A 27,112-nucleotide genomic window follows, 5' to 3' on the forward strand; every position below is an offset into this window, starting at 1 on the left:
GTTCCTAGTAGGTTCCTGGGGAAAAATACAGTTGCAAGAAAAAGTATGTGAACCCTTTGGAATGACATGGATTTCTGCACAAATTGGTCATAAAATGTGATCTGATCTTCATCTAAGTCACAACAATAGACAATCACAGTCTGCTTAAATTAATAACACACAAATAATTAAATGTTACCATGTTTTTATTGAACACACCATGTAAACATTCACAGTGCATGCGGAAAAAGTATGTGAACCCCTAGACTAATGACATCTCCAAGAGCTAATTGGAGTGAGGTGTCAGCCAACTGGAGTCCAATCAATGAGATGAGATTGGAGGTGTTTTTTACAGCTGCCCTGCCCTATAAAAACACACACCAGCTCTAAGTTTGCTTTTCACAAGAAGCATTGCCTGGTGTGAATGATGCCTTGCACAAAAGAGCACTCAGAAGACCTATGATTAAGAATTGTTGACTTGCAAAAAGCTGGAAAGGGTTATAAAAGTATCTTCAAAAGCCTTGCTGTTCATCAGTCCACGGTAAGACAAATTGTCTAAAAAATGGAGAAAGTTCAGCACTGCTGCTACTTTCCCTAGGAGTGGCCGTCCTGTAAAGATGACTGCAAGAACACAGCGCAGACTGCTCAATGAGGTGAGGCAGAATCTTAGAGTGTCAGCTAAAGACTTACAAAAGTCTCTGGCATATGCTAACATCCCGGTAAGAGAATCTACGATACGTAAAACACTAAACAAGAATGGTTTTAATGGGAGGATACCACAGAGGAAGCTACCACTGTCCAAAAAAAACATTGCTGCACGTTTACAGTTTGCAAAAGAGCACCTAGATGTTCCACAGCAGTACTGGCAAAATATTCTGTGGACAGATGAAACCAAAGTTGAGTTGTTTGGAAGAAACACACAACGCTATGTGTGGATAAAAAGAGGCACATCACACCAACATCAAAACCTCATCCCAACTGTGAATTATGGTGGTGGGGGCATCATGGTTTGGGGATGCTTTGCTGCATCAGGGCCTGGATGGATTGCTATCTTTGAAAGAAAAATTAATTCCCAAGTTTATCAAGATATTTTGCAGGAGAACTTAAGGCCATCTATCCACCAACTGAAGCTCAATAGAAGATGAGTGTTGCAACAGGACAACGACCCAAAGCATAGAAGTAAATCAACAACAGAATGGCTTAAACAGAAGCAAATACACCTTCTGGAGTGGCCCAGTCATAGTCCTGACCTCAACCCGATTGAGATGCTGTGGCATGACCTCAAGAAAGCGATTCACACCAGACATCCCAAGAATATTGCTGAACTGAATCAGTTCTGTAAAGAGGAATGATTAAGAATTACTCCTGACCGTTGTGCATGTCTGATCTGCAACTGCAGGAAACGTTTGGTTGAAGTTATTGCTGCCAAAGGAGGTTAAACAAGTTATTAATTCCAAGGGTTCACATACTTTTTAAAAAACATGGTAACATTTAATTCTTTGTGTGTTATTAGTTTAAGCAGACTGTGATTGTCTATTGTTGTGACATGGATGAAGTTCACATTTTATTACTAATTTGTGCAGAAATCCATATCATTCCAAAGGGTTCACATACATTATTCCTTCCCATGTGCATAATCTTACATTTGTCAGTGTTAAACCCAAGCATACCTACAAGTCCACTAGAGCATGGTTGCAGATTAAAGGCTGGAACATTTTGAAGTGGCCATCGCAGTCACCAGACTTAAATCCGATTGAGAACCTCTGGTGGGACTTAAAGAAAGCAGTTGCAGCGTGCAAGCCTAAGAATGTGACTGAACTGGAGGCTTTTGCCCATGAAGAATTGGCGAAGATACCTGTAGATCGCTGCAATTGCAATGTACTATGCAATTGTAGAAGGCTTGCATAGTAAAATATCAATTTTCGCAGATGACACTAAACTGTGTAAAGTAATTAACACTGAAGAGGACAGTATACTACTACAGAGGGATCTGGATAGATTGGAGGCTTGGGCAGATAAGTGGCAGATGAGGTTTAACACTGAGAAATGTAAAGTTATGCACATGGGAAGGAATAATGCAAGTCACCCGTACATACTAAATGGTAAAACACTCGGTAACACTGACATGGAAAAGGATCTAGGAATTTTAATAAACAGCAAACTAAGCTGCAAAAAACAGTGTCAGGCAGCGGCTGCCAAGGCCAATAAGATAATGGGTTGCATCAAAAGGGGCATAGATGCCCGTGATGAGAACATATTCCTACTACTTTACAAATCACTGGTCAGACCACACATGGAGTACTGTGTACAGTTCTGGGCTCCTGTAAACAAGGCAGACATAGCAGAGCTGGAGAGGGTCCAGAGGAGGGCAACTAAAGTAATAACTGGAATGGGGCAACTACAGTACCCTGAAAGATTATCAAAATTAGGGTTATTCACGTTAGAAAAAAGACGACTGAGGGGAGATCTAATTACTATGTATAAATATATCAGGGGGCAGTACAGAGATCTATCCCATCATCTATTTATCCCCAGGACTGTGACTGTGACGAGGGGACATCCTCTGCGTTTGGAGGAAAGAAGGTTTGTACACAAACATAGAAAAGGGTTCTTTACGGTAAGAGCAGTGAGACTATGGAACTCTCTGCCTGAGGAGGTGGTGATGGTGAGTACAATAAAGGAATTCAAGAGGGGCCTGGATGTATTTCTGGAGTGTAATAATATTACAGGCTATAGCTACTAGAGAGGGGTCGTTGATCCAGGGAGTTATTCTGATTGCCTGATTGGAGTCGGGAAGGAATTTTTTATTCCCCTAAAGTGAGGAAAATTGGCTTCTACCTCACAGGGTTTTTTTGCCTTCCTCTGGATCAACTTGTAGGATGACAGGCCGAACTGGATGGACAAATGTCTTTTTTCGGCCTTATGTACTATGTTATGTACTATGTTACTAATATGCTTCACGTTTAAAAGCTGTTATAACTGGAAAAGGATGTTGTACTAAGTACTAAGATTGAATGTCACTTGGGGGTTGAATAAAACTGATAATGATGTGAGCACAGAAAAGACATTTGTGGTTATTTCATTATAAATGTTATGTTATATTTGTCTGACTTACAAGTCCCTTTTTGATTTAATTGTAAACAAGATGACTGAAATGATCAAAATCAATGTCAAACTGGCCAAAACACTCAATTTCAGTGGGGGTTGAATAATTTTGACAACAACTGTAAATGTTTCTGGAGAAGGAACAGGTCGCAGCAGAGTAAGGGGCGTGGCAGCAGGAGTCGCAGCGAGAGGCCTGAGCTCCCGGTGTCATCTAGCGGTCGTGTCTTGACCAGAAATCCAGCCGTTCTTGAATGGTTGACTAGGTCATCCACTTCGTCCCAAGTGACATTAGACAACTCCAGCCAAGAGTCGGTGGGTTCGTCAGACACAACCCTTAGTTGGCATGGCCAGGGAGCGGGACTTGTGCCCTCACCTGTCCTCAACCTGCCTCTGTCCTTTTCTGTTCCCTCAGCCAGAGAAGTATTATATGCTGTGGGCTCAGCTCCACTATACAGCGAGAACCAGCTACTAGAGGACAGTCAGCAGCTACTGGCCAGCCAAGTTGTGGAGGAGACATCCGCCGCTTCCTCCGGTAGGTGGGCAAGTAGTGATAAGGAGAGTGGCGTGGGAACTGGTGTTGCAAGCGGTCAGGCTCCTGACCCAGAGACCGCTGAGAAATACATCAGTGACATGCAGACAGTACTCGATGATGATGATATAGCTGATCGCACTTGGGAGCCAGATGACAAAGGGGCTTCAGCATCGGGAGAAGAGGATGGCAGCTTGCCTGTGAGGCAGCGGCGGAGCCAGCAAGTCACTAGTGTGGCCGGGAGTCAGCAGGGTGTCAGCAGTGGAAGGTCGGGAGCCAAATGTGCCCGGGGTAGACCCACTTCGCAGGAGCCTACCTGCCTCGGAAAGTAGTGGTGCAGGTGCTCTTAGAAGCAGCGGCAGTAGCAGTCAGTCAAAGCGGAGTGTTGGGGGTAAAATCCCCTACTCGGCGGTATAGCACTTTTTTGTTAGGCCGCCGGAGGAGGTGAACGTGGCCATTTGCTGAATCTGTGGGCAGAAGGTGAAGCGTGGCCAGGGTTCTGATGTTGACACCACAGCCCTGCATCAACAAATGCAGCATCACCATAAAGTGGCCTGGGAGAACTGTGGCTCCAATGTGGTGGATAATGATGAGCGGCAGGGGCTATATTCGAATTCGCGATATTTCATGAATATTTTGTAGAATATTTGTCATATATTCACGAATTTCGAGAATTCAAGATTATTTTATTGACTGCAAAAAATCAGCAATGTAAAAATAGCTTAATGCAAATTTGTAATGCGAAAAACAGGCGTGGGTCACTTTGGCTACATTTTTCAAGCTGCTAGAAGTTTCACGAGTCTCTCCTGAGACTGGAGAAAATGGTTGGTATGGCAGAACATTACAAGAGCTTTATATGTAGATAGAGTCAAGTGCTCCAATATATTCACGATTGCACTAATGCAACTTCACGTTTTAGCAAGTCTAACTACAGATTTCTGATTGGTGCACTTAGTATTGTTGTGAACTTGACATTGCTTCCTTCTCATTGGCCCACAAGCAAGAAGCAGAGAGGAATCATGTGTTCAGATGGAAAAAAATTCGGAATATTCGATATAACGAATGTATAGCACTATATTCTAAATATTTGCAAATTCTCGAAGTGGTGATATTCGCAATAAAAATTAAAATTCGCTATTCAAATATTCGTGCTCAACACTAGTGGTGGACCAGCCTGCTGCAGCAATCACTGCATCACCCAGTGGCATGCACCCAATTTCAGGCAGTCAAGGCTCCACCACTTCAGCCGAAGGGAGTTGTCTGTCCTTCCCATCATCTGCTGGTCCTGATGCTCTTGCTCCTCCTCCTACTCCTCATCAGTAATTCCGTCAGCAATCGATCACCAAAGCGATTGCCAAGAGACAACAGTATGCGTGCACTCACATACAATGGCACAGAAGCTGAATGTGCTCCTGGCCAAGTTGCTGGTGCTGCAGTCCCTCCCTTTCCAAGTGGTGGACTCTGAACCTTACAGAGAACTGATGGCTTGTGTCGAGCCGAGGTGGAGAGTCCCAAGCCGTAATTTCTTTGCCAAAAAGGCAGTACCAGCCCTGCACACACATATAGAACAGAAGGTGGGCCAGTCCTTGAGCCTGTCGTGTCCGCCAAAGTGCACGGCAGCGCCGACGTGTGGAGCTGTAACTACCGTCAGGGACAATACATGTTCTTTACAGCCCACTGGATGAATGTGGTTCCTGCACAGCCACACCAGCAACTTGGCCAGGTGAATCCGCTTCCGCCTCCACATTGTCACGCCGTTGGTCCTGCGACAATGTCCGCCTCTGCCTCCTCATCCTCCACCGTGTCCTCAGCCTCCACTGCAGGGACAATTCATAGTGCCCCTCAAGCATACCACATGTGCAGGGCACGGTGGTGTCACGCTGTTCTGCACCTCGTTTGCCTGGGCGAACAGAGTCACACAGGGGAGGAACTGCTCCTTGTCCTTCATCAAGAAATCGAATCCAACTCAAAATCGGAACCCTGGTGACTGACAACGGGAAGAACATGGTGTCAGCGCTGTGTCAAGGAGGGCTGAGCCATGCGCCCTGCATGGCACACATGTTCAATATGGTTGTCAAGTGGTTCCTGAAGTCTTCCACCCATCTGCAAGACATCCTAAAAATGGCCAGGAAATTTTGCATGCACTTCAGCCACTCATACACCACAAAGCACACCTTCCTTGAGCTGTAGTGTCAGAACGGCATCCTCCAACATAGGCTGATATGCGACTTTTCCACCTGTTGGAATTCCACCCTCCATATTTTGGACCGACTATACAAACAGAGAAAGGCCATAAACGATTTCTTGATGATTCAAGCGGACAGGAGTACTCGCCTGTGTAGCTGTGATGTCAGCCAGTGGCAGCTTATGCGTGATACCTGCCGTTTGCTCAGGCCCTTTGAGGAGGCCACGTTATTTGTCATTTGCCAGGACTACGGGATGAACAACATCATTCCACTGCATAATGTCCTGAAACAGTTGCTGGTAAATCTGGCTGGTCAGGGGACTGGATACATGGTGCCTAGATCGCATGGCCACATGAGCCCTGTGGGGGCTGAACTGGAGGAGGAGGACATTGGAGCACAACCAATATGTAGCAAAATGGGTGGTTTTTATACACAGGTGACAGGAGAGGAGGAGCAGGAGCAGCAGGGCGATGAGGAAGATAAGTCAGAGGACCCAGACACACCGTGGCAGTATGCAGTGGAGATCGAGGCAGGGAGTCCCTCCGAGCCACTTGTACAAATGGCCCAATGCATGCTCAGTTGCTTGCGTAGTGACAGCTGAATTGTCACCATTTGGCAGAGGGATGACTTCAGTCTCTCCACCTTGTTGGAACTTCGCTACTGGTCCAAAATGGGGGCCTTTTTTACACCTGCTGAGAGGGAGGACAAACTGAACTACTATAGAGACATCCTATTCAGTCAGTTGGCCGCTGTCTATCTGCGCCATTGTCCATCCTTTCGCAGGTCTGACCGGGGGGGGCCATCTGCGCTCACGTTACACTGCCATGGCTGCTGTGGCAGAGTGGGGGGGGGGGTAGGTGCATTTCCAGCTCCATCAGCAGCAACTTGGGTCTAGAGTCGCTGATGAGCAGCTTTCTTCACCCACCTAGTGAAGAAACTACTCACCAGCAGCAGCAGCAGCTAGACCTGGAGCAGGACCTGAACCAGCAGCTGGTGGCATACTTGGAAAGCACCCTGCCACCCCACATTGAAGATCTGCTGGACTACTGGGCAGCTCAACTGGATTTGTGGCCGCAACTGGAAGAGTTTGCCCTGGAACAATATTAGTGTGGCATCAGAGCGGGTCTTTATTGCGGTGGGGGCCATAGTTACTTCAAGAAGAACTCGCCTGTCGACCCAAAATGTGGAGAGACTGACCTTTGTCAAGATGAATCAGGCATGGATTAGCCAGGATTTCCACCCACCAATGCCTGATGCATCAGAATACTGTAGATCATCCATGGTGCCACACCAACATTTTGACAAAAGAGACCGGTTTCTTCTGGCTACCTGCCTCAGCTACTATTCTGATGCTGCCACCCGCCTGATGCCACACATCTGATGCCAAGTGCTTCTTCTTTCACCCACCATCTTCAGCTGGTACTGGTATTGCCACCCACCTCCCCACTTTGTCAACGGGTCACTCTGTGGTCTCCTGATGCTGCTGCCACCTCACCACTCAGGTCTCCTGATGCTGCTACCACCTCCACACTGTCATAGTGCCACCCTGTGGCCTCCTTCTGATGCTGCCACCTCCACACTGTCATTGTCCCACCCTGTGGCCTCCTTCTGCTGCTGCTACCTCCACACTCTGTCATTGTGCCTTTCTGTGGCCTCCTGATGCTGCTGCTGCCACCTCCACACTGTCATTGTACCACTTTGTGGCCTCCAGCTGATGCTGCCGCCACCTCCAGACTGTCATTGTGCCATCCTGTGGCCTCCTCCTGATGCTGCGGCCACCTCCAGACTCTGTCATTGGGCCACTCTGTGGTCTCCTCATGCTGCTTCCACCTCACCACTATGTCATAGGGCCACTCTTTAGACTGTTCCCACCCTCCCCACTTCATGACTGGGCCACTATTTTGCCTTTTGGCCTGGCTGGCATTATCATTTATTTGACGCTTCTTCTGATCTGTCAGAAGGAAGGAAAAATGAGACGCACAACGGATCCTGTCTATCTAACAGCTGTAAGGCCTGCATGACATAGTCCTTATTTTGCATCAGAATTGGCTTATGATTTGGTAGCCAAAAGCAGGAGTGGGTACAAAACAGAAGATATGCAAATATTCCATTCACGTGTCATCTCTGTTTTGGATCTTCTCCTGTTTTTTTGGGCTTTAGCAACACTGATGGAGTACTGACCAAATGCTGACCGAGCGAAGGCTGATGCTCCACAGACAGGATCCGTTTTTTTGAGGTTATTGTTCTGACGTATCAGAGGAAGGGCAAAATAATCAGTGACGTCAACACAAACTTACTGCTGACACCCACTCTTATCTTTCGGGGGCTCTACTTGTATAAACGTTTAATAGAACAGGTTCTGTAGAAATCTATGTGGAATCAGCGAATTGGTGTAAAAGGAGTGCGCTCTTTCACGCTATTGTAGGATCTTGGGCTTCTGCACGGTTCTTTGTACCTGGCGCCAACATTGACCTGTAAGGCTGAGTTCGCACTTGAGTTATTTTGTCAGTTTTGGCCATGTGACTGCCCAAATAAGTGAAGTGTGCAGTGATTCTAAGAGCGACGTCTGTCATCTACATGTCATACTGACTCACAGTATTTTTCACTACCACAGCAGACTCCCTATGCCTGTTACTGCAAGGCACAGTGTTCTACACCACTATAAAGGGTTTCTGCAGCCAGGAAATAGACATTTTTAACGCGATTCGCAACAAATAAATTCGGATCAAACCTAATTTTTGCTGAAAATTCGTCGAACCGGCCGAATCGAATTTTTGAGAAATAAATTTATCTCTAGTAATAATGTAATATGAGTCTTTAGTTTTTTATATTTGTATAATGTATCATGCTGGGATACAAAATCCACAAATCCAGTTGTCTAATGAATATCGTTTTCACACCATCATGACTTTTATTAACACAAAAAATGCATACCATGTATCCGCTCGGAATATGACATTTTTTTCCTTAATCACAATAAAGTCCCTTTTAGATTTAACAGGAATCTGCTTTATAAGCAGGGTTGTTGAGGCCAAGCTAAGAATAAAAAATGAGTCAGCTCACATCTATGTAATCAGTTTGCAGCTGTAATTGATCAAGATTCCCTTGGGTGCAAGACCTACTCTTGGTTATAGTGATGCATTTAGTTAGTGAAAGAAAAGGTCAGTCCTTCTGGAACCACCATATATAAAACTGCATACTTTATTAAGGGCTTAAAACATTAAGGGCCAGATAATGTGTTTTAAATTATAAGAAAATTAGTCACAGAATCACCAGGTAGGATAAGAGAGATATGGACTACAAAAGAACACATATTCTATGCAATTGCTTATCACCATATTAATGTATAGGGTACATATTTTGTCATTTTTAACTCTATGCTCCATATAGGCTGGCCAGACGTCCGGTTTTAGGCCGGACAGTCCGGTTTTCTGGCTCCCTGTCCTCCGTCCGGCGCAGGGGCGTGGACGGACACAGGGATGTCCACCCTTGCAGTAGCTCACGCTTAGACAGCAGCACTGTGCTGTCTGAGCGTGAGCTGCAGCAACTGACTGAGGCTTCTCTCACCCCCAGTCAGTCACAAGAGCCGCAGACATGGCTCCGTGTGTCTGACTGAGGGGGGGCTCCGTGTGTCTGAGCTCCCTTCTTCCCTCTTGTACCCCGTTTTTCTCCAGGTCAATGATGGGGGCATGGCTTCACGGACATGAGGCGTGGATTCACTGAGGTGGGCGTTGTTTGGGGGCATGGCCGGTGAGGTCCGGCTTTTTTGGGTGAAGCCAGTGGCCACCCTAGCTCCATAGGCCTTTTTGTTAGAGATCAGTGGCGTTGCTAGGGCTGGTGTCACCCGGTGCGGTAGAAAATGGTGTCACCAGCCCCCCCCCCGAAGCAATAATTTTTTAGCCATATATGGGGGCTATGGTGGTGCTACTGCCATAGGGGGCATCCGTTAGCTCAGCAGACCCCCCCTAGCAGTCAGAGCCTGGTCTCGGGAGGGGCACTTCCAGATTATTTTCTGTCCGCCGCCACAAAACAATGGTGCTTATAGTACAGACTACACAGTGTAGAGGTATACTGTATATTGTGTGGCACAGTGTATGCTATATGTGTATAACAAACATATTTCATATGAAAACTTACAATTACTTGGCTTGGCCCTTGGGCATCTCGGACACCACTTCAACACTTTGGCCGGGGGCTCGGCGGAGCTGATGTTGTGTTTTATCCTAATGAGAAAGATTTCATAATAAGGATTTGGAGAAGGGGCAGGTGGATAGCAGAGCAGGGAGAGGCTGGTGCTGCTACTAGGGGGCTCAGACCATAGGGGAGTAATAAAGCCCACCATAATGCCCCCCCCCCCTAGTAGAAATAATTCTCCTTTTAATGTGACAGTGCAAAAAATACCCCCTTGTAATGCCCCCAGTTGAGCTAATGTCCCCATAGTGCCCCCATAATGTGCCAGTATAAAATATCCCTATATAGTGCCCCCAGTAAATTCCCCCTTAGTGCTCCTCTCCACCTTCCTGCTAGTGCCCCCCATAATGTACCAGTATAAAATGCCCCATATATGGTGCCCCAGTAGATGCCCTCAGTGTCCGGCCTCTGATAGGCTGCCAGCCTAGTGTCCCCCAAAATGCCCCCCAATAATGTGCCAGTAAGTGTCCCCATAGATGCCCCCCCATCAAGTGCCTCTCTCCTCCCCCCCACATGTCCCAGTATCATAGTGCCATCTCCCCCCCCAATGTGCCAGTATCTAGTGCCTCTCTCCTTCCCACCGCCCATGTGCCAGTATCATAGTGCCATCCCCCCCCAAAAAAAAAAGTGCCAGTATCAAGTGCCTATCTCCCCCCCCCATGTGCCAGTATCATAGAGCCATCTCCCCCCCATGTGCCAGTATCAAGTGCCTCTTTCCTTCCCCCCACGTGCCAGTATCATAGTGCCAACCCCCCATGTGCCAGTATCAAGTGCCAACCCCCCCATGTGCCAGTATCAGGTGCCTCTATCCTTCCCCCCATTTGCCAGTATCATAGTGCCAACCCCCCTCCCCCATGTGCCAGTATCAGGTGCCAACCCCCCTCCCCCCATGTGCCAGTATCAAGTGCCTCCCGCTCCCCCCATGGCAGTAACAGGTATTAAAAAAAGAAAAAGAAACATAGAAACATAGAAACTTCCTTATATTACTTTTAAACCTTTGCCCCTCTAATTTAAAACTGTGTCCTCTTGTGGTAGTTTTTCTTCTTTTAAATATGCTCTCTTCCTTTACCGAGTTGATTCCCTTTATGTATTTAAAAGTTTCTATCATATCCCCTCTGTCTCTTCTTTCTTCCAAGCTATACATATTAAGGTCCTTTAACCTTTCCTGGTAAGTTTTATCCTGCAATCCATGTACTAGTTTAGTAGCTCTTCTCTGAACTCTCTCTAGAGTATCTATATCCTTCTGGAGATATGGCCTCCAGTACTGCGCACAATACTCCAAGTGAGGTCTCACCAGTGTTCTGTACAGCGGCATAAGCACTTCACTCTTTCTACTGCTTATACCTCTCCCTATACATCCAAGCATTCTGCTGGCATTTCGTGCTGCTCTATTACATTGTCTTCCTACCTTTAAGTCTTCTGAAATAATTACTCCTAAATCCCTTTCCTCAGATACTGAGGTCAGGACTGTGTCAAATATTCTATATTCTGCCCTTGGGTTTTTACGCCCCAGGTGCATTATCTTGCACTTATCCACATTAAATTTCAGTTGCCAGAGTTCTGACCATTCTTCTAGTTTTCCTAAATCCTTTTCCATTTGGCTTTTCCCTCCAGGAACATCAACCCTGTTACCTATCTTTGTGTCATCAGCAAAAAGACAAACCTTACCAGCGAGGCCTTTTGCAATATCACTTATGAAGATATTAAACAAAATCGGTCCCAGTACAGATCCCTGTGGAACCCCACTGGTAACATGACCTTGTTTTGAATGTTCTCCATTGACTACCACCCTCTGTTGTCTGTCACTCAGCCACTGCCTAATCCACTCAACAATATGGGAGTCCATGCTCAATGACTGCAGTTTATTGATAAGTCTTCTATGTGGGACAGTGTCAAAAGCCTTACTAAAATCTAGATATGCGATGTCTACTGCACCTCCACCGTCTATTATTTTATTCACCCAGTCAAAAAAATCTATAAGATTTGTTTGACATGATCTCCCTGAAGTAAACCCATGTTGTTTTTCATCTTGCAATCCATGGGATTTTAGATGTTCCACAATCCTATCCTTTAATAGGGTTTCCATTAATTTGCCTACTATTGATGTCAGACTCACTGGTCTATAGTTGCTCGATTCCTCCCTACTACCTTTCTTGTGAATGGGCACGACATTAGCCAATTTCCAATCTTCCGGGACGACTCCTGTTACTAATGATTGGTTAAATAAATCTGTTAACGGTTTTGCCAGCTCACCACTAAGCTCTTTTAATAATTTTGGGTGTATCTCATCAGGCCCCTGTGACTTATTTGTCTTCACCTTAGACAGCAAACTTAGAACATCTTCCTCTGTAAAGATACATGCATCAAACGATTTATTAGTCATTCTTTCTAGTGGAGGTCCTTCTCCTTTTTCTTTTGTAAAAACTGAACAGAAGTATTCATTAAGGCAGTCGGCTAGCCCTTTATTCTCTTCTACATACCTTCCGTCCTTTGTTTTTAATTTAGTTATTCCTTGTTTTAATTTCCTTTTTTCATTTATATATCTGAAGAATGTCTTATCCCCTTTTTTCATAGACTGAGCTAGTTTTTCTTCTGCCTGCGCTTTTGAAGTTCTTATAACTTGCTTGGCCTCTCTCTGCCTAATCTTGTAGATTTCCTTATCTTCATTGCTCTGGGTTTTTTTATAATTACAAAATGCTAGCTTTTTATTTTTAATGATTTGGGCCACTTCTGCTGAGTACCACAGTGGTCTCCTCCTTTTTTTGTTTTTACTGACAAGTCTAATGCAATTTTCTGTTGCCTTTAATAATGCACCTTTTAAGTAGTCCCATTTCTCCTGGACTCCATGTAATCCGTTCCAGTCTGATAAGGACTCATTTATGACTAATTTCATTTTTGAAAAGTCTGTTTTTCTAAAATCTAAAACTTTTGTTTTTGTGTGGTGGGACTCTTTCACAGTTCTTATATTAAACCACACTGACTGGTGATCACTAGATCCCAAGGTTTCGCCTACAATGACATCATATACCGAATCCCCGTTTGTGAATACCAAATCCAAAATGGCCTCCCTCCGGGTTGGCTCCTCAACCACTTGTTGTAGAGATAACCCCAGTAGGGAATTTAGAATATCTGTACTCCCGGTAGAACTTGCTATTTTGGTTTTCCAGTTTATATCTGGAAGATTGAAATCTCCCATAATGATAACTTCTCCTTTCATTGTCATTTTAGCTATTTCTTCAACTAGTAGATCATCTAGTTCTTTAACTTGACCAGGTGGTCTATATATCACACCTACACGAGTTACTGCATGGTTAGCAAACTGCAACGTAACCCAAACTGACTCTATGTTGGCCTCACCAACTTGTATTAGGTTAGATTTAATGCTATCTTTCACATACAGGGCCACTCCTCCTCCTTTCTTGCCTTCTCTGTCTCTTCTGTATAAAGAGTACCCTGGTATGGTTATGTCCCAGTCATTTCTTTCATTAAACCATGTCTCTGTAACAGCCACTAAATCTACATTCTCAGATGCCATTATTGACCCAAGTTCATTGATTTTTTTACCTAAACTGCGAGCATTTGTAGACAGGACTCTGAGCTTATCATTTCTTAACCTCTGTGCTTCTGACCTGTTCTGGCATTGTTTCGGGGGGCAATTGGACTCTTATTTTCACTCTTTTGCCCCCCCTTCCTAGTTTAAACACTTATACTTACCTCCATGTCAGCGATGCGATGCAACCTCTTCCTGTGTCCCGCCCTGTATGTCCATATATGGAGTCAGTGCTTGTGTATTCTAATTTAGCCTGTATTTCAGAAAAGTTTCTGCTGGGATTCGAACCCACGACCTTCTGTATCAGAGGCAAAGCACTTACCCACACAACCATAAGAGCTGCATTACCACTGACTGAAAAAATATGAGACTTCTACTGTTATAGCTGGGCAGCTGTCATGTGTATAGATGTAGCAGAGCTGGGTTTGCTGGGGCAGCTGTCATATATAGAGATATAGTAGAGCTGAGTGTGCTGGTGCAGCTGTCATGCGTATTAGATGTAGCAGGGCTGGGTGTGCTGGGGCAACTATCATATATTTAGATATAGCAGAGCTGAGTGTGCTGGGACATCTGTCATATAGAGATATAGCAGTGCTGGGTGTTTTGGGGCAGCTGTCATGTGTATAGATGTACACTTAGCCAGCTATAACAGTAGAAGTTTCATATTTTGCCAGTCATTGGTAATGCAGCTCTTATGGCTGTGTGGGTAAGTGCTTTGCCTCTGATACAGAAGGTCGTGGGTTCGAATCCCAGAAACATCTCTCCCTCTCCTGAGGATTGGCAATACAAATGATTTATGCCTGGGATTCAGTGGCAATGCAGCTCTTATTATAGCTGTGTGGGTAAGTGCTTTGCCTCTGATACAGAAGGTCGTGGGTTCGAATCCCAGACACATCCTCTCCTGAGGATGGCAATACAGATGACTATGCCTGGGATTCGTAAATGAGAAGTGTGCAAGGTGTGACACAGGCAGGGCGCTGCCGGCCAGCCCTGCTGGTGTCACCTGGTGCGGCCCGCACCACCCTTGCAACGCCACTGTTAGAGATCTCTCTGTTATAAACTACAAGGGTTCCTTGTAGGAAGTATTCAGTTTATCTTTAGTGCCATCACAGGACAAGGGGGGAATTACATAACCCCCATTAAAATCATGTAGCTACCCATGCAATGTATGGACATGTTGGGTCCTCCAGCCCAAAAGAATGTCGTTGTTGAGGTTGCTGAAGACATGACCCTACTCTGTGACCTCAGAATTCCCTAGTATTCCCTGATTCCCTTAGATGGATTATTTTGCAAGCTCTCATAAAGGTATGCCCAATCTTGGACTAATATTTCACTTACATAGGAAATAAACTCTGCAGGTTTTAGTCAGTGCTTGGCTACTCTAATTCTGAAAATTGTGACGGTATCACAGCTAATTCGTTTATAAAGGCTCATACATACAGGCACATAGCCACTACAGCAGAGTACTGAGCCCAGGGCCATTGCTAGGTTAAAACATTCGGGGCCTGGGCCCCAGATGTTTTGTCCCAGGCCCCGAATGTCCTGCCTGCCAGCTAGATACAACTGTATTGCTATCCTCAGGATAGTAATACAATTGAATCAAATGCACTGGAAGATCTAAAGGACCTGTGGTGACATCACAGGTCATGTGATCAGTGCAGAAGGCTGAGGTTGAGAAGGACCTGCGATGATGTCACCATCATGTGACCAGTGCAGGAGAGGAAGGAAGTGAAGAGGAGAAGTCCTGGGGGAAGAAGATGTAGTGAGGTCTGCTACATGAGGAGAGGTAAATGAAGGGAGAGGTGGAGCAATGCTGGGAGTTTTGGTTATTTAAATGGGACTGTATGTTAGGACTGAAGGGAGCCAATTTATTTACATGGAACTATGTGTTGGAGGTAGTGCACAAGAAAAAGGAAATTGCGGCACTCACCTTCGGATGTAAAAAACTTTCTTTATTTTTCCATTATAAAAAGCTGGGTCAGCGGGACAGACAACATAGAATGCAAATATAAAAAATTTGGCAACAGCCGTTTCGCGCTTGTATGCGCTTCCTCTGGCCTCAGTCTGTATGTGTGTGCAATGCAGGTCTTAATACCACACCTGGTGCTCAACCCTGCCACAGGTGAGGTCGTCACTCCCTATACTGGGAGGTTACTAGCAGTAAAGGCCAGAGTGCAACACATATATCCACAGACCCTTTACCCAAAAGAACGCCAACCTGATATCCAAAAACCAACACAGAAAGACAATCTACAAAAACACTCCCATGTCCAATTTTTCATTAAGTCACAGGGGTTCCGTTGGAGTATCCCCCTTCCTTCTCTCCTCAGTAGTTCTCGCTCTGTCACCCTCTTGAGGTGGAGGTGGCACTACCTCCACTCCTGCAAACCTCAGAACTCTACGATCTCCACCGTGGGCCTCATTCACATGTTGTATAAGACGGGGGACCCCTCTGCCAGTATTTAAGGTATTTAGATATTCACGGAACCTCTCAAACATACTGTGGATGGTTTTCCCAATATAGAATCTCCCCCATATACAAGATATTACACACACCACAAACTTCATTCGGCAAGTAATCAATGTGTTCACCCTGTGCCTCAAACCCCCAAAGGACACCACATTCCACTTGTGGTTAAAGGCACAGAACAAACTGTTTCCACAGCGTCTATTGCCCTTAGGCTTAAGGCTGTCTAGCCACGTAGTCGTCCCACGTACAGTGAAGCGACTATGAACCAACCTGTCCTTCAGAGTATGACATTTTCTAAACGCAAATAACGGGCGAATATCCCTTATACTCTCCAAGCTCTCGTCCCGCTTCAGCAACTCCCAGTAGGTCCTCACTACTTTTTTTAATAAGAGTCGCCATCGGACTGAACTTAAATGAGAAAACAAAAGGTTTTGAAGTAATAAGCCCTTCATTTTTAACTTGTCGTCTTTCTGCAGATTTTTCTGAACTCACATCAGTAACCCTAGAAAGGGCCTCATTCAATTGGTCCGAGGGATAGCCCCTAGCAGATAGGCGACCCCTTAGGTCCAAAGCCTGTCTCCTGAAACCCTCCTCGGCCCATTGATGCGCCGCAGTCTGACAAAATGACCATAGGGGACAGCTTTTTTTTTTACGTGAATCGGGTGGTAGCTAGAAAAATGTAACAGAGAGAGAGTTAGTTGCCGTGGGCTTGCGGTAGCCCTAGGCAACCAACTCTCCCCCCTGTGTGGATATGAGGACATCCAGAAACTCTAACCTGTCACCTCCATATTTGTATGTGAATTTCATGTTCATGGCATTTACTGTGTTAAGATGTTTAACGAAATCCGTAAAAAGGACCTCCGTCCCTGACCATGCCATGAACACGTCATCCACATACCTCAGGTATAACTTAATATAAGGGAGGAAAGGGTTGGTTGTGGAGTAGATGTAACGATCCTCGAACCTTTCCAAAAATAAATTGTCCCCATCGCCGTACCAGACTTTTGAGTATACCAGGAATCCCCGAAGACGAAGGCATTATTTTTCAAAACCAGACCTAAGCCTTCTCTGATAAAATTCCGGTAGGCTTCACTTTTATCCGTATTTTTTAAAATCCCGACTACGGCTTCTATGCCTTCGTCTTGGGAGATCCGAGTATATAGGCTTTCCACATCTAGGGACACCAACCGATACTCCCCCTGGCACACAAAGGATTTCAGTGTCTGGAGGAGATCCGCGGTGTCTCTGAGGTATGAAGGGGCCTTACTGACCATAGGCCTTAGCAACCAATCAAGGTATTTTGAGAGTGGTTCGGTCACCGACCCTCACCCCCGAGACAATGGGGCTGCCCGGGGGCCGGGTCGGCGACTTATGCATCGTTGGGAGGAAATACCATGCTGGCTTTCTGGGGAACAGCAGGAGGAGAGATTCAGCTTTTTTCCTAGATAATATACCTCCCACAACCTGTCTGTGCAAAAACCCGCGTAGTGTGTTCTGGATCTTAATGGTTGGATCTGACTTCAATTGTACGTAGACGCTCATGTCTTTGAGTTGCCTCCTCGCCTCTGTAACGTAATACTCTTTTGATAGCAAAACCACGTTACCCCCCTTGTCTGCTGGTTTTACAACAATGTCTTTACAATTTTCAACCATCTGAGTGCTTTCTCCTCTTTCTCGGTTATGTTTTTACCCGTGCAGGGATATAACAGTGCTTTAACATCTTCTAACACCCTTTTTTGGAAGACTTCAATGCTGCCCCCGGCAGACAAGGGGGGATTAAACGTGGACTTAAGGCCACCAGTGAAAAACTTCCCAGGAACTTCACAAGATCTGCCTCCTAGATCCGACTCCGTTAACCATTCCAGTAAAGCTGTCTCATCGACGCTAAACCTGGTATCAATGCTAAAGCCCAAAGGGTCAATGACAGTACAGACGGACCTCTTTTTCTGCGAGGTTCTGAGGTTTGCAGGAGTGGAGGTAGTGCCACCTCCACCACAAGGGGGTGACAGAGAGCGAGAACTACTGAGAAGAGAAGGAAGGTGGATACTCCGTCCGGTGTAACAAGACCCCTGGGACTTAATGAAAAATTGGACATGGGAGTGTTTTTGTAGATTGTCTTTCTGTGTTGGTTTTTGGATATCAGGTTGGCGTTCTTTTGGGTAAAGGGTCTGTGGATATATGTGGTGCACTCTGGTCTTTACTGCTAGTAACCTCCCAGTATAGGGAGTGACGACCACACCTGTGGCCGGGTTGAGCACCAGGTGTGGTATTAAGACCTGCATTGCACACACATACAGACTGAGGCCAGAGGAAGCGCATACAAGCGCGAAACGGCTGTTGCCAATTTTTTATATTTGCATTCTATGTTGTCTGTCCCGCTGACCCAGCTTTTTATAATGGGAAAATAAATAAAGTTTTTTACATCTGAAGGTGAGTGCCACAATTTCCTTTTTCTTGTGCACTGGATTCTTGAAGATATTGCCTGTCAATGCAGAGCACCACCGGATGTTTTATTATATATGCTTTGGTTTGCATTTTTTGAGACGCTATCAGTAGAAGACTGTTATGACATTCACGTAGTGCCACTCAATCTTTTTCTACAGTCTGATTTCTGTGTGTTGGAGGTGGCTGGGGAGGGGTCATGTTATTTACATGGGACTGTATGTTGATGGCAGTTGTAGGAGGGAGTGATGTTATTTACATGGGACTGTATGTTGGAGGGGGCTGTGGGAGGAAGTTATGTTATTTACATGGGACTGTATGTTGATGGTGGCTGTGGGAGGGAGTGATGTTATTTACATGGGACTGAATGTTGGAGGGGGTTGGGGGCAGGATGATGTTATTTACATGGGATGAATGTTGGAGGGGGCTGGGGAAGGATGATATTATTTACATTGGAATGTATGTTAGATGCGGCTGTGGGAGGGAGTGATGTTATTTACATAGGACTGTATGTTGATGGCGGCTGGGGCAGGGTGATGTTATTTACATGGGACTGTATGTTGAAGATGGCTGTGGGAGGGGATGATGTTATTTACATGGGACTGAATGTTGAGGGGGTGAGGGAAGGAAGTGATGTTATATACATGGGATTGCATGTTGGAGGCAGCTGGGGAGGGGGCAACATTATTTACATGGGACTATATGTTGAAAACGGCTAGGCAGGAGGTAATGTTAATATGGGACTGTATATTGGAGGGGGCTGTAGATTGAGAGGGATGTTATTTACATGGGACTGTCTATTGGAGGGCAATGGCGCGTAGCTAGAAGTGAGTGGGCCCCACAGCAAATTTTTGTATGGGCCCGCCCCGCCCCCCGCACAATTTTCGATATTGAGCTGTTGATATCATATTAGTCTCCATGATCTAATTAAAAATATACAATTTTTACCCCCGCCTGTCCTTTCATTTTTGATAAAAATAGCTTTTATTTATATGGACTGCAGCAGCCTCAAGTAATGTAATCTTGCATGCGCCAGAAAGCGGAGAAAGCTGGCGCATGCGCGATTACACTACTTGAGGCTGCTGCCAGGACACTGCATGGGCCTGGACGTGAGTAACATCAGCGCACGAGCGAGACTACGGCGCACTTCGAAAAAAAAAAAAGACAAGGACAGCAGTGAATAATTAACAGTGGGGCGGCGCTGGGCTTGGCAATAATGGGTGTGGCTGGGCACAAACGGCCTGAGGGATAGCCCCTTAGGCATGTTAGGAAGGTAATGCATATAAATAAAAACAATGAAACTTGACTGACACGCTGCCGGGTGCTTCCCCTGCTTTCCCGATAGTTACGCCACTGTTGGAGGTGGCTGGAGAGATGGTGTGATATTCTTTACATGGGACTCTATGGCAGAGGGAGTGAAATAGTATTATTTACATGGGACTATATATTGGAGGGGCTGAAGGGAGGGGAGCAATATTATTTACATTGGACTGTATTTTGGAGGGGGCAGGAGAGTAGGTGTGATGTTATTTACTTGGGACTGTATGGTGGAGGGAGGAATATAACTACAGGGGGCACTGTAGGGGGTATTATAAATCCAGGGGACATTATAGGTGTTCTTATTACTCTTGGGGGCTCTATAGGAGGAACTTATAGATCTGCCTTATTTCTACTTAGAGCACTATGGGGGGCCTTATTACTACTGAGCGGTCTGTAGAGAGCTTTATTACCACTGGAGGAACAATAGGGGGCCTTATTTCTACTGGGGGCTCTGTGAGGGTATTATTAATACTGGAGGGCTCTTCTACTAATGGAGGCCCCCATTGGTGAGCGTTATCACGGTTGGGAGCACCGTAGGGGGCAGTATTACTAACAAGGGTGTTTTAGAAGGGAATTACTATTAATGGGACTATGAGGAGCACTATTACTATGGGACACTATTATTTCTTCAGGATAGTATTTGGGGGTATTGGGGGGCAGAGCAAGCAGCAGAATAACACTGTGCAGACTCCAGGTTGGGGGATGATAGAAATGTGAGGAACCTAAGATGTCTGTATGTCACACTCTGCAGAGACGAGGAAAGCTGAAAGAAGTGTCTGGACCAAACGAAGAAGATGATGACAGAAGATCTACATCAGAGGAGACGTCACCTGGAGTCCCTGGATGTGATAGGTATGTGCTGCTGTATAGCAAGTACAGGAAAATGCAGGTGGGGGGGGGGGGGGTCGATTTAGAAAACTGGGCCATATTCATTGGGGCTTGGGCCCAGTGTTCCCTCTAAAACTTGGCAGCTGCTGAGCGGGGATCGCTCAGAGTTGGGCAAAGCGCCATCAAAGGTAGGCAATATGAAAACCTAAAATAATTGTCACATCAAAGAGCATACAGTATAGCCCCCTGTGCCACCCTGTACAATACAGTATAATCTCTGCACCACGCTATATAATATACATTATAATCCATACACCATGCTGTACAATGTACATTATATTGCCTACACCATGCTATACAGAATATATTCTAATCCCTGCACCATGCTGTATAATATACAGTATAATCCCTGCACCATGCTGTATATTATACATTATAATCCATAGACCATGCTGTAAAGTATACATTATAATCCCTGCACTTGCTGTATAATATGCATTATATAATCCATACACCATGCTGTACAATATACAGTATAACCCCTCCGCCATACCGTACAATGCAGTATAATCCCTGCACCATGCTGTATAATATACAGTATAGTTCATACACCATGCTGTACAATATATAGTATAATCCATACACCATGCTGTACAGTATACATTATAATCCCTGCACCATGCCGTACAATATACAGTATAATCCCTGCACCATGCTGTATATTATACATTATAATCCATACACCATGCTGTACAGTATACATAATAATCCCTGCACCATGCCATACAATATACAGTATAATTCTACAGCACCATACTGTATAATATGCTGTATAATATATATTATAATCCCTGCACCATGCCGTACAATATATATATTATAATCCCTGCACCATGCCGTACAATATACATTATATTTTATACACCATGCTATACATTATAATCCCTGCACCATGCTATACAGTATACATTATATTCCCTGCACCATGCTGTATAATATACATTATAATCCATACACCATGCTGTACAATATATAGTATAACCCCTGTGCCATTTCGTAGAATACAGTATAATCCCTGCACCATGATTTATAATATACAGTATATTTCATACACCATACTGTACAATATACAGTATAATCCATACACCATGCTGTACAGTATACATTATAATCTCTGCACCATGCTGTACAATGTACAGTATAATCCCTGCACCTTGCTGTATGATATACATTATAATCCCTTCACCATGCCATACAATATACGTTATAATTCCTGCACCATGCTGTATAATATACATTATAATCCATACACCATGCTGTACAGTATACATTATAATCCCTGCACCATGCTGTATAATATACATTATAATCCATACACCATGCTTTACATAATACAGTATAACCCCTGCGCCATCCTGTACAATACAGTATAACCCCAGCACCATGCTATATTACGTACAGTATAGTTCAAACACCATGCTATACAATATACAGTATAATCCATACACCATGTTGTAAAGTATACATTATAATCCCTGCACCATGCCATACAATATACAGTATAATCCCTGCACCATGCTGCATAATATATATTATAATTCATACACCATGCCGTACAATATACATTATAATCCCTGAACCATGCCGTACAATATACATTATATGTCATACACCATGCTGTACACTTCTGGGTCCACATTTCCGTTCCCGAAAAAAATAGAACATGTTCTATTCTTGTCCACAATTGCGGATAAGAATAGGCATATTCTATTAGTGCCGGCGATGTGCGGAACTCAAAATGCAGAACGCACATTGCCGGTGTCCGTGTTTCGCGGATCCGCTGATCCGTGTATCCGCAAAACACACTATGGACGTGTGAATGGAGCCTTATTCAGCCTTTTTATAGCTATACTATAAAGTTTATTTTATGGATCACCAGTAAAAAATAAAAGAAAACAAATAAAAATCTAAAATATTGCTATCAACTTAAACCATAACTAGATTCCAGTAACCCAAAACTATTTTTCTTTTCTTTTTTTAATCAAAGTGAAGATATTTAATGGGGCAATCTATTTTAAGACTGCTGCCTAAAATCCAGCACTCCCAATCTTTCATCAGGGATATCCGTACACATTAGATAGTTAACCAAACCCGTCACAGTTAGTTGGTTTGGATAACTTTAATGTAAGTGGACAATCTTACAATCATAGTGATAAATTGTGATTGAGGGAGGGATCCAAAGGATGCAATTTTGAAAGGAATATGTCATGTGTTAAAAGGGGTTGTCCGAGTTATGTAAAAAAAATTAAATAAAAAATAAAGCACTGTAATTCTGATGGTCTGCAATATATACATAACCTAAGCAACTTTTGGGCAAATAAAATATATATATTTACTAATTTCTCTAGTTCTGTTCTGACCCTTTGTTGACATGCAGTTGCAGAGCTGTGGGGATGTCTAACAACAATCTCTGAGGTTTTCCTTATGAATATTTGTGGGTGTCAACAAAGACTGCCTATCCCTTCGCCTGCTCTGGAAAGGAAGTGAATAAAAGTGCCTCCCTGTTTGCAGTCTGACTGCTGGGATACTCATGTTGTATGTGTGGGACTACAAGTCGTATAATGACATTGCTGATACACACAGGATCTTCCCCCCACCTGTTCTTGTGCAATGCTCTGCAGATACTTCCTCACAGCCAGCAGAAGAGTACAGAGGAGATAACTCCTCCAGTATTTGTCAGCTCTGTGTCTGCAGGGTGAGGATGGAGAGAAGATCCTGTGCACAGCATTTGTCTCTTTAGTGCCTGGAGAAGAGGAAACCCTGCAGCTGCTCAGTACCTGAGGCAGAGCCTCCAACCCAGAGTCTAAGCTGATGATGGTAGAAGGGATTAAAATTTGATGAAGAATCCAGTGGGAGGGGAGACACAGGGCAGACAATGCAGCCAGCATATCGGGCAGTGCAGGTGGCGTGGTTTATCACTCCAACCAGCACAGACTTCACGATTATGTTTCATGCACAGAGGCAGACCTGCTCCTTCTGCTCCCTCAGGCTTGTGCACTGAACCTCAGAGCAGGGAAAGAGGCTGACATCACAGGTCATGATGCTCAGCTAACCAGGAGAACAGGGCCACTGTAGATCAAGTGAATTGTAAACCCCTTACATTTGCTTAGTCAGAAACATACAAAAAACTAAAAACAATAACTTGGACAACCACTTTAATGATGTGTTCCAGAATCTTTTTCCTTTTTTAGTGAAGGTGTTGCAGGTTTAAATTACTCTCATAGGTAAGAGCAAAAAGTGGGTGGGGGCTTGTGTCTAGAAGACCCAGGCCATTGTCTACTGCAAGGACAACCCATTCATTTCAGTGGAAAATCGCTCTTTCCTCAACCCTGTGTCAACAAAAATGCTAATGCATGCTCTCATCATCACCTGTCTAGGCTACTACAACATTCTTCTCAGTGGCCTCCCATCTAACACCCTTGTGTCCCTACAATCCATATTCAACCCTGCTGCCTGTTTAATATACCTCTCCCCTCATTTCTGCTCTACCTTTCCCCTCTGCCAATCCATTCCCTGACTCCTCCTTGCCCAGCAAATACAGTTTAAAATAATACAAATGGCATAAAATGCCATAACCTATCCCCATTGTACATCTCTGATCTAATCTTCAGATATATCCTCATTCAGAATTTCCAAACTTCTCGTAACCTCCTTCTTTGCTCTCCTCATGTCTGCTTCTCTCATTATCATCTCCAAGAGTTCTTATGGAACCTGATACCACAAAACATCAGAATCTGCAATCTGAAATCCTACTTCTTCAGGAAATCGTACAACCTACAATAAACCCAGCTCCTGCTACACGACCATCTGAGCAGTGTCTACCTTAACTGTCTCTCCATTCCCAACCCTTGTAGATTGTAAGCTCTTGCAGGCAGGACCCACTGTTTAAATGACAATGGCAAACATTTGTAACACACTTTTCTCACAGGGACTCAAATTACAGTAGTAGTTGTTGGGGCTACCATATAACTGCTCAATCCCAACTCACACTAGAGTCAATTTTGTAGGAAGCCAATTTTTGCATATATATATGTATACTTTTGTGGTGTAGGAGGATACTGGAGTACCTAGAGAACGTACACACTCCATACAGATGTTTTCCCCAGGGCTGGGACGATGGATACGCGAGGGTAAGGCCTGCCCAGGGCACCACTTCGCTATCCAGAAGTGGGGGTGCAATCATGGCCGTCTTTGTGACTATTCAGCGTTACAGGCTTTAGGCCGCTAGGCCTTAATTCTATGAGGGAGTAGAATGGTGCAAGAGGTCGCAATTACGTCACAGCAGCCTCCTGCATCAGGTTGCCCAAGACCTATCGCAGGAGCGGGAATGCCATATGAACCACATGCGCCGGTTGCAGCAATACAGGCCACAGATCAGAAGAGGTGTGTGGCCTGCAGCACAGAGGGTGGAAGGAAATGGGAGTGAGGTGTTTTTTTTTTTTTTTTAAACAAAAAAATGGCCAACTGGGAGCACCAAGGAAAGGTGAGGGAGCAGCATTATATACTGGCACTGGGGAAGGGAGCAGCACTATATACTGGCACCAAAGGGGGGGGGGCAATAATTTACACTGTAGCCAAGTGGGGAAGCATTATATACCGACACTGGTAAAGGAGGCAGTATTATATACTGGCACCGGGCAGAAGGTAGCAGCATTATATACTGGCACCAAGGGGGATAGCATTATATACTGGAACTAAGAGGAACATTATATACTGGCACTGGCGGGGCAGCATTTTATACTGGTACTGCGGGGGGAGCATTATATACTGGCACCAAGGAGAGGGGAGGGGAGGCAGCACTATATATTGGCACCAAGGGGTAGGAGCAGCACTATATACTTGCACCAAAGGGGGGGGGCAGCATTATATACTGGCACCAAGGGGATCAGCATTATATACTGGCACTGGGAATGAAGGCAGCATTATATACTGGCACCAAGGGGGAGATAGCAGCATTATATACAGATGTAGCAGGGTTAACACACAAACTCTTAACTCAAATGTCTTAACTCACCACGTTATCTTGAAACAAAAGCCATTGAAAAGCAATTGAAGGTGTTTGATTAACGCATTTAGTTTAGATAACACGTCTCATAAAGCATGTGTGTTAACTCTACTACATCTGTACTGGCACCAAGGGGGATCAGCATTCTATACTGGCACTGGGGGGGGGGGGGACAGCACTTTAATTAAAAGTAATTTCACTTAATTGATTCTGGTGCAATTTTCCGGCTCCACTTACGACACCGAAATACTTTGTCCCGGCCTTGGTTGTCCTTTGTTGGATTCTACCAAAGAACCCCAGCACTGCAAGGCAATAGTGCTAAGCCACCCTGCTGCCCATGTCACATTTTTCCATGGCCATGTTTCATTCAGTTCATGGGTATTGTACTTGTTTTTGTATTCTATTATGTATTGCATGCAAACCTCTTTTCACACGTACAGCACTCTGGAATTAATGGTGCTAATAAATAATAGTAATACTTATGTAGTGATGTCGCGAACATAAAATTTTCAGTTCGCGAACAGCGAACGAGAACTTCCGCAAATGTTCGCGAACTGGCGAACCGGGCGAACCGCCATAGACTTCAATAGACAGGCGAATTTTAAAACCCACAGGGACTCTTTCTGGCCACAATAGTGATGAGAAAGTTGTTTCAAGGGGTCTAACACCTGGACTGTGGCATGCCGGAGGGGGATCTATGGCAAAACTCCCATGGAAAATTACGTAGTGGACGCAGAGTCGGGTTTTAATCCATAAAGGGCATAAATCAACTAACATTCCTAAATTGTTTGGAATAACGTGCTTTAAAACATCCAGTGTGTGTATACGATCAGGTATGATGTTGTATCGATCAGGTAGTGTAAGGGTTACGCCCGCATCACAGACATTGACAGACCAAACTCCCCTTTTAATGCACCGCAAACAGTTCATTTGCACAACCGCAAACTCCCCATTTGCACAAGGTTGGATACCAAGCTAGCCACGTCCCGGTGATGTCATTGAAGGTTTCTTCCTCCACCCAGCCACGTACAACACCAAGGGTCCCCGAAAGGTCAATTGAATTGATTTTTCGAACGGGGAGATGGTTAAAAAAACGCTGGCTCCCTCCCCTTTGTTTTTATCCACGGTGACTGCGTCTGCGCCGTGCAATTTACTGTCACACCCGATATGAGTGGTATTTTCTGTAGTACTATTCTCATCAGTTTAATCCCTCTAACGTCCCCAATCTGGGTGCCATTTATTGAATAGATTTTTCGAACGGGGAGATGGTATCAGTGGTTGGCACTGGCAGTGGGCACACTACAGTCAGTAGAAGCGGGCCTGACACACACTGGCAGCAGGCAAGCAACTGAAATTAGACTACTGTCTAAAAATTAAATGCCTTATTTATCGGCAAGCTACTGTGCCACCCGGTATGAGTGGTTGGCACTGGCAGTGGGCACACTAC

The 27,112-nt window shown here is 44.8% G+C and overlaps 1 protein-coding gene across 1 annotated transcript in view; it reads right to left on the reverse strand.

Moving 5' to 3' along the window:
- Positions 1-27,112, reverse strand: part of LOC121002532 — a 283,486-nt gene that overhangs the window by 203,515 nt on the left and 52,859 nt on the right. Inside the window, exon 3 of the mRNA XM_040433977.1 lies at positions 6,847-6,853. Coding sequence (XP_040289911.1) covers positions 6,847-6,853 — 7 coding nt within the window. The remainder of the gene's footprint in view (positions 1-6,846; positions 6,854-27,112) is intronic.

Source organism: Bufo bufo, chromosome 5 (genome assembly GCF_905171765.1).
Source record: "Bufo bufo chromosome 5, aBufBuf1.1, whole genome shotgun sequence".
In the NCBI taxonomy this organism is placed as follows: Eukaryota; Metazoa; Chordata; class Amphibia; order Anura; family Bufonidae; genus Bufo; species Bufo bufo.